Below are 12,106 nucleotides of genomic sequence, written 5' to 3' on the forward strand. Positions count from 1 at the left end.
TCTTGGAAATTTCCCAAGTGCCTCAGCAGAATGGCATCTTCCCAAGAAAAAATGTTTATTCTTTTTTGCACCCAGTCTCTAAGAAAGGAATCCTGGGCTAGGTCTGCTTTTTGCTAGATAGTCCAGTTGCATGTAGTTGCTCTGTAATCTTGGCCATAGTTCAGAACTGTCATCATCTTGTGTTTCTCTGTATCATTTTTTTTTCTTGTTTGTTTAATTGCATTTCTGGGGATTGAACTCAGGGCCTCGTGCATGCTAAGTAAGCAGTCTACCACTGAGTTTCATCCCCAGCCATGTGTCAAAAAGGGCTAAAGATGGTAGCTCAGTGGTAAAATCCCCTTGGACTTTATCTCAAGCACCAAGGAAAGAAAGGGAGGGAGGCAGGCAGGCAGGCAAGTTTAATTTGAAAAAGGAATAAATGAGGTGTAACTATCTGCCTTAAATGTCTCAATTTAGGAAATTGGAGGAACAGTACATAGACCATAGTTCTGTCCCAATTAACTGGACTTAATTGACCAATTAAAGGAAAAAAATGAGCAATAAAAGAGGGGGAGATAAGATACTTCTTTCCAGGCTTTATAATATTATCATCTACCAGGTATCAGGGAGGTGTGGGGGCTTGCTGCAGAAATTGGTTCTCTTTCATGTTCCTACCATATGGGTTGGGACATAATGCAGGCTGCATCCTGTTTGGTGTTTCCCAGTAGACAGGTTAAGGGATTGTTGACCAAGACAGCACTATATTCTTTGTATTTACTCCAAAGGCTTTTTCTATTTGCACCCAGGGTTGTGGAGAAAGAGCCAACCTCACCAACCAAGCTTTGACATTTTGTGAACTAGCAGGGTGGATATATACTCACTCCTGAGTCTCTCAGTCTGTGCACCACAGGGCAGGGCAGACATCCACACCTTGTTGTATTCCCCAATGCCTCAGAGAGTTGGAGGAAGCAATCAAACCTCTGAATTGTGTGCTGGAGATGGGGGTGCTAGTTTTGAGTACCAAGCAATTTTATTCTCAGTCTTAGAGCTTTCAAACATGGATGCTGTGCAAAACCACATGGGATTGGTCTCTCTCCTTGTCCTAGAGAGCAGGACCATGAGATGATTAGCCCTTTGGTCCCCTCACCATGATCCCTATTGCTCAGTCGGGTTTGTGACAGACACTCCCTTTCCATGAATGTCTCCTGGCTATTTCCCACCGAGTTGTGTTGGGCCCAAATAGTGATGCATGTTTTCTGATCCCCAGAGCAGGTTAGTCCTTAACAGTAGAATCCTTGTAAAGTTATTGTGTTGTGCAGGAGTAATCACTTTCAGACCAAATCTCAAACTGGATTTAAAGCTTGCAAAAACTGGGCTTTGCTGAGTATGATAGCGCATGTCTTTAATCCTGATGGTTCAGGTGGTGGAGGCAAGAGGATTGCAAGTTCAAAGCCATTCTCAGCTTAGTGAGGCCCTAAACAACTTAGACCCCATCTCAAAATTAAAAAAAAAAGGACTGGGAATGTGGCTAAGTTAAGTGCCCCTGGGTTCAGTCCCTGGTACCAAACAAACAAAAAGGATGGGTTTCTCCCACTGTTTTCTTCAGAGTTATCTGCACTCTTTGGCTTACCTTAGCTTGCAGAGTTGGGTTCATTTCCCCAGTTAGGGGCGTGGGTTGAAGTTGGAAATTGCTTTCTGCTTTTCTGCCTCTCCAGTTTTGTGTGCTATTCAGGTTTCCCTTCACTTCTTTATTCTCAGAATTCTTCTCTTTCTAAAACAGTTTCCTTTTTGTACTGACTATTCTTACTCAGAGTTGCTAAAATGGTACCTCTCTTCCTTCATCTTGTTGAAGACCACCTTATGTCTTTTGTGTGTGATGCTGGGATTGTGTCTTTTTTTTTTTTTTTCCCTCCTCGTTCTTGCCAGGATTTCAATTGAATTGATGTTAGGGGTATAGCTCAGTGGTAGGGGGACAGGGCGTGTAGCTCTGTGGTAGAATACAATAGAGACAGACCTTGAGTTCAGTTCCTAGTACCCAAGAGGAAAGAATTAATGTTCAGTTGGATTAATATTTTTGGGGGGGGGGAGCAGTGATAGGTATTGAACCTAGAGCCTCTGCACATAGTAAACAGGTGTTTTACCACTGATGCACATGCACAGCTTCCCCCATCTTTTAACTTTTCTTCTTGGTGTGGTGTTTTTGTTTTGCATTACTGGGAATAGAATCCAGGGTGTGTCATGTGCAAAGCAAACACTTTACACTAAACTACATTATAAGGTTTTGTTTGTTTGTGGGTTTGTTTGTTTTGAGACAGGGTCTTGCTAAGTTGCCCAGACAAGCTTCAAACTTATAATTTGATTCCTACCTCAGCCCCGGAGTAGCTGTGTTTACAGGTATGTGCCACCATGCCTACTGAGCAAATTTTTAATGGTGTAATTGATTTGTGGTAAATTACACGTACTTGAAGTATAAGCCCATGGTATTTATAACATATGGATACATCTGTGAAACTCTTCACAATCAAGATAATTTTGAACAGTGTTCATTAGTGGTGAACAGGTGAAGAAAATTGTGGTGTATAAATATGCAAAGGAATATCATTGTTATAAAAAAAAGAAAGAAGGGAACCCTAACATTTGTGACAACATGGATAAACCAGGAAGACATCATGTTAAGTCAAAAAAGTCAGGCCCAGAGACAAATACTGCATGATCTTACTCATGTGGAATCTAAGAAGGGTTATCTCAGAATTAGAGATGGTGGTTACTGGTGGCTGGAGTGGTTGAGGGTATGGTTAGGTGGAGTGAGTTTAGAGAGTCGGTCAAAGGATACAAATTTTGAGTTATATTCAAGGAATAAGTTCTGATCTGTTGTAGAGTATAGTGACTATAGTCCTCCACCACCACCACTACTAGAGGCATAGACAGGTTTATTTTGGAAAATAGAGGCATATTCAAGAAACAGTGTGGGCCATCTCCTCAGGAAGAAATAGTAGCCAGTTGATGGGTATTAATATTTATAGAGGGACAGTTGCAGTTGCTAGGGTCTGGACTAGAGTTAGAGTTGGGGTAGAATTGCACCAATTTGGTGTCAGTTTTTCCAGCGCTTGCACATTAACCTTATATTACTTTTTTGCAGGAAGGGGTCAAGAGTATGGGTGGGGCTGCTCTGGAATATGTTTTGCATTTCAAAGATTTATGGGCATTTATTGCATTCCGGTGGCTCATGGGCTACTCTTTTAAGGCTCAAAGTTTATCTTTCTTTTTGTGTATCCCCAAGTTTCCATATGATTCTCCACTTCTACCATCCAAACTTGGGACCCCTTCAGGGTTGATGAGGGCCAATCTCTAAAGAACCTTTGGGTAAAGCAAGGAATATACATTCAAGGGAGAATGTGGGCCACATCTCAGAAGCAGTCACGTGCTGCTTATATTTATTAACAATATTGTATTCTCAAGAAATGCTAAGAGTACATATGTTCTCACTTCAAAAATAACTACGTGAACCAGGCAGCCTGTAATCCCAGCAGCCTGGGAGATTGAGGCAGGAGGATTTCAAGTCCAAAGCCAACCTCAACAATTTAGCAAGGTCCTAAACAACTTAGCAAGACCTTGTCTTAAAAGAATTTTAAAAAGGGTTGGGGATGTAGCTCAGTGATTGAGCGCCCCTGGATTCAATCCCTAGTACCAAATAAATAAATAAAATAGGGCTAGGAATGTTGTTCTGTAGAAGAGCACTTATCTAGCACGTACAAGGCCCTCAGTTCACTCCCTATTGCCACAGAAACAAACTGGTTTTGAAATAAAATCCAATTTGTATATTTCCTCATATTTTTGTAAGAAAAATAGTATAGAGGCTGGGGTTGTGTCTCAGTGGTAAAGCACTTGCTTAGTATGTGTGAGTCACTGGGTTTGATCTTCAGCACCACATATAAATAAATAAAATAAAGGTCCATTGACAGCTAAAAAATACTTTAAAAAGAAAAATAGTACAGGAACACTATGTTTATGACTTTTTATAAATCAAAGTGTAGTGCATGTTATCAGTGTTTGCATTATTGTCTTTCATCTATCAGTGTCAGTTTCTTGTGAATGTCATATTTTTGATTTGCATTTATCTTAGGTGTGAAATTAAGTGCCTTTATATGTTAAAAAGTCACTTGCATTTCCTTTACTGCAAATCATTTTCCCAGTTGTCTTTTTTTATTAGTAGTACTGCCTTTAATTGGGGAACGGGGAGGGTTCCATCTAAATTAGGGAGATAAGCTGCTGAGAGCCACAGCCTAGTTGGATGATGCATGGCATTTTTGCCAGAAGGGAGTGGTTGAGAGGTGTCCGCCTCATGGCTGGGCACAAAATAACCCGAGCCTCCTTGAGGCACTTGTAGGTTTTATTACCCGAACTCCCTCAGGGCCACCCAGGCCACCCACGTGGCCCTTCCAAACACCACCAATCAGAAATCCCTCCTCCAGAACTTCCCCTACCAATGAGAACTCCAAAGTAGCGGGACAGCAGGGGTCTAATATACAATTGAATACACAGCTTAACATAACCATCATCCTCTCAATGGCTCTCTGGTCACCTCTCAACCACTCCCTTTTGGCAAAAATGCCGGGCTGTGGCTCTCAGCAGTAAGCTATTTGCCTGATCAATGAGATACATTTTTTTCTATTTTTGCTATCATACCAATTAACTTATTTTACTATTTTTACCTTGTTTCCCCCCCCCCCCATACCTTTTGGTGTTTTCTTTTTTGAGACAGAGTCTTGTTAAGTTTCCCAGGCTGGCCTCCAGCTTGCAATCCACCTGCCTCAGCCTCCTGAGTAGCATACACCACCTTACTCAGCTAAGACTTTTTTTTTTTAAAGAGAGAGTGAGAGAGGAGAGAGAGAGAGAGAGAATTTTTTAATATTTATTTTTTAGTTATCAGCGGACACAACATCTTTGTTTGTACGTGGTGCTGAGAATCAAACCCAGGCCGCACGCATGCCAGGCGAGCGCGCTACCACTTGAGCCACATCCCCAGCCCTCAGCTAAGACTTTTAAAATATAGTGTATGAAGATTTTTCTTTTATGGTTCTCCGCTTTTGCATCATGATTAGAAAGGTCTTCTTTGTGAGACTATAAAGAAATTATGTTCTTCTAGTTCTTGCATGATTAAAATCTTGGATCTACTTGGGAGTTTTTCTGCTTATGAGATATGAGGTCTCGATCAAACTGTAAGGGTCTGGCGAAGCGTCGGAGGAAGAGACCACCAAGAGACTGACTTTATGCAATAAGCAGGAGGGGGTTTATTGGGGATCCATTCCAATGCGCTGGGGCTCCCGGCCCACTCAAGAAGGGAGAGAAGCCAAGAGCCCAGAGCAGGGGCTGAGCACTGCTTAAGTACACTTCTTGGGGAGGGCGGGGACTTTACATACATCACAGTCTCCTTTAACAAATCATCATACACCTCGGGAAAGTCAAACAACAATTCCTAAACCTGATTAGCACATTCATTGGCAGGTACAGGTCAGGCGAGGGTGATAGGTCAGTTCCAAAGCGGGGTACACAGTCAAACTGATTGGTTCAGGCCCTGCCATGCCTACGTGCAAGATCGCAGGGGCCCTAGGCTATTAATCAACTTAATGGCCAGTAGGGCCTTGTCTTAACTGTCTCAGGAATTTCAGGTTCTGGGTGTAGCAGAGGAACTTAACAATACAATGCCCAGTCTTTTACATTTTAACTCGGGCTTTGCAGTTTAGAAGCAGCTTAGAAACTTTACCCTTTCAAAACTTTCTTTTTTTTTTTTTTTTTTTTTTTGCCTTTGGTACTGGGTATTGAACCCGTGGGTACTTTACCACTGAACTAAATTTCCCAGCCCTTTTTATTTTTTATTTTGAGATAGGGTCTCATTAAGCTACTCAGGCTAGTTTCACACTTGTGATCCTCCTGCCTTAACTAGCAAGAGTAGCTAGGATTACAAAAGTGTGCCACTGTGCTTGGCTTAAACTTTTTCCTGATAGGTCGTCATATAACCATTATGCCAACACAAAATTTAAAAACTTTTTTCTGGGAGCTGGGGATGTGGCTCAAGCGGTAGCGCGCTCGCCTGGCATGCGTGCGGCCCGGGTTCGATCCTCAGCACCACATACAAACAAAGATGTTGTGTCCGCCGAAAACTAAAATATAAATATTAAAAAATTCTCTCTCTCTCTCGCTCTCTCTTTAAAAAAACAAAACAAAAAAAAAAAACTTTTTTCTGCAGCTGGGAATGTAGCTCACAGGCAGAATATGTGCTTAGTATGCTTTTGGACTTTAATTCAATCTCCAGTACCACAAAATAAGCACCAAAAATAAAGTAAATAGTGGGCTGGAGTTGTGGCTTAGTGGTAGAACTCTTGCCTAGCATGTTTGAGGCACTGGGTTTGATTCCCAGCACCATATAAAAATAAACAAGTAAAGGTATTGTGTCCATCTACAAAAAATATATATATATATTTTTAAAACTAAGTAAATAAAGACTTTTTTTTAAGGGCTGGGGATGTGGCTCAAGCGGTATCGCGCTCGCCTGCCATGCATGCGGCCCGGGTTCGATCCTCAGCACCACATACAAACAGAGATGTTGTGTCCGCCGAATACTAAAAAATAAATATTAAAATTAAAAAAAAAGAAAAAGACTTTTTTAAGATTGTGAAGTTTTTTAAACTCATAGAGAAGGGTAGAGAATAATATATAGTACAGTCCTTTTACACCCTTTGTTGATCCTATTTCACTCTATTTTCATTTTTGCTTGTTTTCTTTTTTTGTGTTTATACATCCATCATTTTGGAAACTTGGTTGGCTTTGTTTTGTTGAGGAGGCCGTGATGGAGAGTCTTTATTTATGGTCCTAGGGATTGGACTCTTGTGTTCTAGGGAAGTGTGTTACTACTTGAACTATATCCCCAATCCAAGGCAGTTCTCTTTTAAAAGAACCAAACAACCAAATCAACATAAAAATGTTTTTCCAAGTGAAAAAAATTTTTAGTATCTTTACTTCATCTAGTAAATAGTATATCACCCAGGAAAATGGTTCAGCAATGACTTTTTTTTTTTTTTTTTTTTTTGGTACAAGGGATTGAACCCAGGGGTATACCACTGGGTCACACCCCAGCCCTATTTTTATTTTTTGAGACAGGATCACACAAAGTTGCTTAGGGCCTTGCTGAGCTGCTGAGGCTAACTTTGAACTTGCAGTCCTCCTGCCTCAGCCTCCCAAGTCACTATGATTATTACAGGCATGCGCCGCCATGCTCAGAAGCAATGACTGTCTTTAAATGGTTTTATTTTTTTCAAGGGGTTGGGAGATAATGAGGATTAAACCCAGGACCTTGAACATGCTAGGCAAGCTGTCTTTTGCTGAGCTACACCCCTTTTATTTTTACTTGGAGACAGGGTCCTGCGGAGTTGTCCAGACCAGCTTTGAATTTGTGATTCTCCTGCCTTGATCTCTTGAGTGACTGGAATTATAAGCATATGCCACCAGGTCCATTTCTCTAAATTTTTTTTTTTAAAGGTCACAATTTGATTCTATTTGAGATTCTGCTGAGCTTCAGACTTGAGCAGACTTTATAGTCTCTTTTTTTTTTTTTTTAGAGAGAGAGAATTTTAATATTTATTTATTTTTAGTTTTCAGCAGACACAATATCTTTGTTTGTATGTGGTGCTGAGGATCTAACCCGGGCCACACGCATTCCAGGCGAGTGCGCTGTCACTTGACCACATCCCCAGCCCCTCTCTAAGTTTTTTTTAGGTAGTTGTGTCATTTTTCATAGTCAGATATTCTGTGACTGGGGGTATATAGCTCTGTAGTAGAATCCTGGGTTCAATAATACTAATTAAAAAAAAAAAGATATTCCAGAATACTTCCCATTTGGCGGTTTTTATTCTAAATTTTGAAACTGCAAACCTTGAACTCAACCAACTACCTCTCCCGTTTTTTTTTTCTTTTTTTTTCTGTTTGGTGTGTAATGAGACTTCTCTTACTTCATAGGGTATCAGTTAGCAGAGCCATCAAGCCCTTTGCAGAACCTGGCCGCCCTCCAGACTGGTTCTCTCAAAAAGTAAGTTACTAAATAGGTGCTTTATTATAGTCATTGGGATTTAAAGTAGGGCTCTCTACCAAGTTCTGCCTTGTAATTACAAAGCTTTTATACCATGAAATGAGAAAATAGTTGAAAATGCTTTTTTTTTCCTCCCACTTTTCTAATCTGTGTATGCTCATTCTTATAAAATCTTCTTGTCAGTGTTGTATAACAGTTAAGAGCCCAATTTTGGGTGTTAGACAGATTTGGGTTCTGTATGATTCCATTTAAAAACTTTAGACCATGATCCTCAGTTCTCTTGTTTATGAAATAGACATAAAAATTGCTTCGGTAATGTTGTAAAGTAATTGAGCTGATACATGTAAAACACTTTAGTAGAATACTTTGCATATGGTAATTACTCTGTAGGTGTTATTATAAATATTGGCTAGTGGGTTGGCTTTCCCCAAGACACCTGAGGACAGAAGACTTCTTTTTCTTTCCTGGTATTAATTATTTTGAACTGATTGGATTGCAAAGTAATTTGTCCTATAAACTGTACGCACTGCTGGGTCCTGTGATGTATGCAAAAGAAACCACATACATCTTAAACATAGCTCTCTTTTCTAAACTTTGCTTAAATTTGTTGAAACTTGAAAAGCTTATTCGTTTCCAGGATTGCTCATCACATTTTTACTTTTTTCCATAGCATTGTGCTTCTCAGTACTCAGAGCTCCTAGAAACTACTGAGACCCCAAAGTGAGTATAAAGCCAGATATTTTAGGCAGATCCCTTTAGTGGCAAGTGTTTACTGTGGAAATCTAGTTTATACCTATTTTGGGATGATAAAAGTATTGCAGAGGGATGGGGTTATGGCTCAGTGGTAGAGTGCTTGCCTAGCATGAGTGAGGCACTGGATTTGATCCTCAGTACCACATATTGTGTTCACCTAAAACTAAAAAATAAATTTATTATTAAGTAGTAGAGAAGTCTTGAAGAAAGCAAGTGGGAGTGGAAACAAATGTCCTCTTAATAAGATATGAATTTTTCCCCTCACAGACGCAAAAGAGGTGAAAAGGGAGAAGTAGTAGAAACTGTGGAAGATGTGATTGTTCGGAAACTGACTGCTGAAAGAGTGGAGGAACTGAAAAAAGTGATAAAGGAAACCCAGGAGAGATATAGGTACTCAACTCATCAGAGCACATATTAAATGGTTTGGAAAGACAAAGGGGACTAATTTCTTATACTGGTCAGAATTTTTAAAATCGATTATTTTTAAAAACCATTATATTTTTAAAAGCTACCAGAATGGACTGGGAATATAGCTCAGTTGTAGAGTGCTTTCCTAGGTCCTGGGTTAAATCACTAGCACCATAAAAAACAGTTGAGCTAGGTGTGGTGGTGCATTCCTATAATCCCAGCAATTTAGGAGGCAGGCAGGAGAATTGCTCGTTCAAAGCCAATCTAAGCAATTTAGACTCTGTGTGAAAATTTAAAAAAGGGCTGGAGAATTGGCTTATTGGTAAAACACCTCTGGGTTCAATCCCTAATACCAAAACTAAAACTAAAATAAAATAAATAAAATACCAGTTGTCAATTTGAAGATTGAGGTGGAACAATCACTTAAGCCCACAAGTTTGGGACCAACCTGGGCAACATAGCAAAACCTTGTTTCAAAAAGATTATCATTCTGTCTGCTTTTTCTTCCTATAGACGGCTGAAAAGAGATGCAGAACTAATTCAAGCAGGGCACATGGACAGCAGACTGGATGAGCTTTGCAATGACATTGCCATGTGGGTTATAATCTTCCATCTGTGCTCCTTTCTGTCTCACCTCTTTCCTTCCCAAGTAATCTATCTTCTTTCCTCCTCCTGCCATCCCTTTTGACTTGAGACAGATTCTAGGAAAGGAATAGCACTGGTTTGGTGTGTGGGAGTGGGGAATGAGGCCTTAGAGGGTTATAGAATATTTCAATATGAGAACATATTAATTCTAACTTAAAAGGTCTCTGTTTTGCCTGGGTGAAGAACTGAGAGTTAGTATACCCCAATTCCCTGTTTTGATGATTAGACTCCCTGCTTTCAGAAAGGGCGGATGTGGGCTGGGGATGTGGCTCAAGCGGTAGCGCACTCACCTGGCATGTGTGAGGCCCGGGTTGGATCCTCAGCACCACATATAAACAAAGATGTTGTGTCCGCTGAGAACTGAAAAATAAATATTAAAAAATTATCTCTCTCTTTCCTCCCTCTCTCTCTCTCTCTCTCTCTCTCTCTTTAAAAAAAAAGAAAGGGCAGGTGGTGGTGGGGGGATAAAAAGGGCTGGGATTGTGGCTCAGTGGTAGAGTGCTTGCCTAGCATGTGCAAGGCAGTGGGTTTGATTCCTGGCACCACATAAAAATAAAAACAAATAAGATAAAGGTAAATAAATGAATGAATGAATAAATTAATTAATTAATTCTCCATGAGGGCTCAATGAACTATGGGAAGGAACTAGATATATGGCTACCATCTAACCCTTAATTCCCTCTTTAGGAAAAAAAAATTAGAGGAAGAGGAGGCTGAGGTGAAGAGAAAGGCTACAGATGCTGCATACCAGGGTAAGCTGAACTTAGTGCTTCTGCTTAACGGTTAATTATACGCTGCATGCTATGATAGACTACTTTGTAAATTTAGTAGTTCAAATTTACATGCATATTTCTCTCTTGCCATCTTCTTTCTCTCTCTCTCTTTTTTACATTGTACCCTTTTGGGGGTTTGGGTGGGGTTGGTGCTAGTGCTAGGGACTGAACCCAGGGTCTTGTGCATGTTCCATATTTTATTGAGTCAATCTCTTAAGTCCTGGGAGTAGGTCAGTTTAGTTCTGTGTCATTCAGGATTTAGTGTTACAGGTGTGCTCCCATCAAGGTTAGGCATCCATATGGTGCAAACTAATAGACTTTTAATAAGCTGCATTTCCATTACACTGGAAAATCAGAAACATGTACTTTTCTGAATTTTTCCCATCCTTTCTATATACCTTATTATTATCATTTTCGTCATGTCCCATAAAATCTTAGGTGTAACCTCTGGAGGAAGCAGAATGTTTTGGTATCCTGGCTGGCTTGCCAAAATTTTCCCTCTCTGAAGTTTCAATAATTTGAGTCTGTGGGTCAAACTGACATACATAGATTAATAAGAGGAAAACCATACCAATTTATTATTACATTCATATGCACAAGAGACTCACAAAACATGACTCCTGGGCTGAGGATGTACCTCAGTGGTACAGTGCTTGCTTAGCATATGAAGTCCTGGGTTCAGTCCTTAGCACTGCCATAACAAAAGATTCATGTTACCAGAATAAAAATAATTCTTCATGTCCAGGAAGAAACAAGAAAATGAGCTCTGCTCAGATGTCCCCATGTCTCAAATTTACTTTTAGGACATAAAGTCTTTTTAACAATATATTGAACATAATTGAGGTTTTAGAAATACAAGGCCCGTGAAAAGATTGAGAATAATTTAGTTATTAGACAATGAGAGAAACAATTTAAGCATTTGCAATTCTGGGAATGTCTTTCCCTCTAGTTATTTATGTGTTTATTTATTTATGCAGCACTAGGAATTTGAACAAAGAGTCACTTCACTACTGAACTACATCCCCAGCCCTTTTTTCATTTTGATACAGGGCCTCACTAAATTACCTAGGCTGATCTCAAACTTGTGATCCTCCTGCCTCAGCCTCCTAAATCACTGAGATTATAGTTGAGTACCACTGTGTCTGGCCTTTCCCTTTTTTTAAAAGCAGAATCTTGAACTGGTGACGTAGCTCTGTGACAGTGCCTTGCATGTACCATGCCCTGGGTTTGGTCCCTGGCATCAAAAATTAAAAGCAGAGTCTTTATAAGTTACTAAAGAAGATGTTGTTTTCCCACTCCTTGGAAACTTAAATAGTAAAGAGTTTACTTAGTGTAAGAATTGCAGTTAGGAAAAATTAGGCTAAAAAATTACTCCTCTCTAGTGTTAAAGTAAGTTTTTAATCCACATTCATAATTTAATAATGCAGCATTCCTATTTGACCTTTGTTGTACATCAGTGGAGTAG

At 39.9% G+C, this 12,106-nt stretch overlaps 1 protein-coding gene across 6 annotated transcripts in view; it reads left to right on the forward strand.

The window, feature by feature from the left end:
• Positions 1-12,106, forward strand: part of Brd8 (bromodomain containing 8) — a 42,400-nt gene that overhangs the window by 4,642 nt on the left and 25,652 nt on the right. For all 6 annotated transcript variants that reach the window (XM_076856894.2, XM_076856895.2, XM_076856896.2 and 3 more), the window contains exons 3-7: positions 7,993-8,062; positions 8,733-8,782; positions 9,083-9,205; positions 9,737-9,817; positions 10,556-10,620. In XM_076856894.2, coding sequence (XP_076713009.1) covers positions 7,993-8,062; positions 8,733-8,782; positions 9,083-9,205; positions 9,737-9,817; positions 10,556-10,620 — 389 coding nt within the window. The remainder of the gene's footprint in view (positions 1-7,992; positions 8,063-8,732; positions 8,783-9,082; positions 9,206-9,736; positions 9,818-10,555; positions 10,621-12,106) is intronic.

The sequence above is a fragment of the Callospermophilus lateralis genome, chromosome 5 (genome assembly GCF_048772815.1).
Source record: "Callospermophilus lateralis isolate mCalLat2 chromosome 5, mCalLat2.hap1, whole genome shotgun sequence".
In the NCBI taxonomy this organism is placed as follows: Eukaryota; Metazoa; Chordata; class Mammalia; order Rodentia; family Sciuridae; genus Callospermophilus; species Callospermophilus lateralis.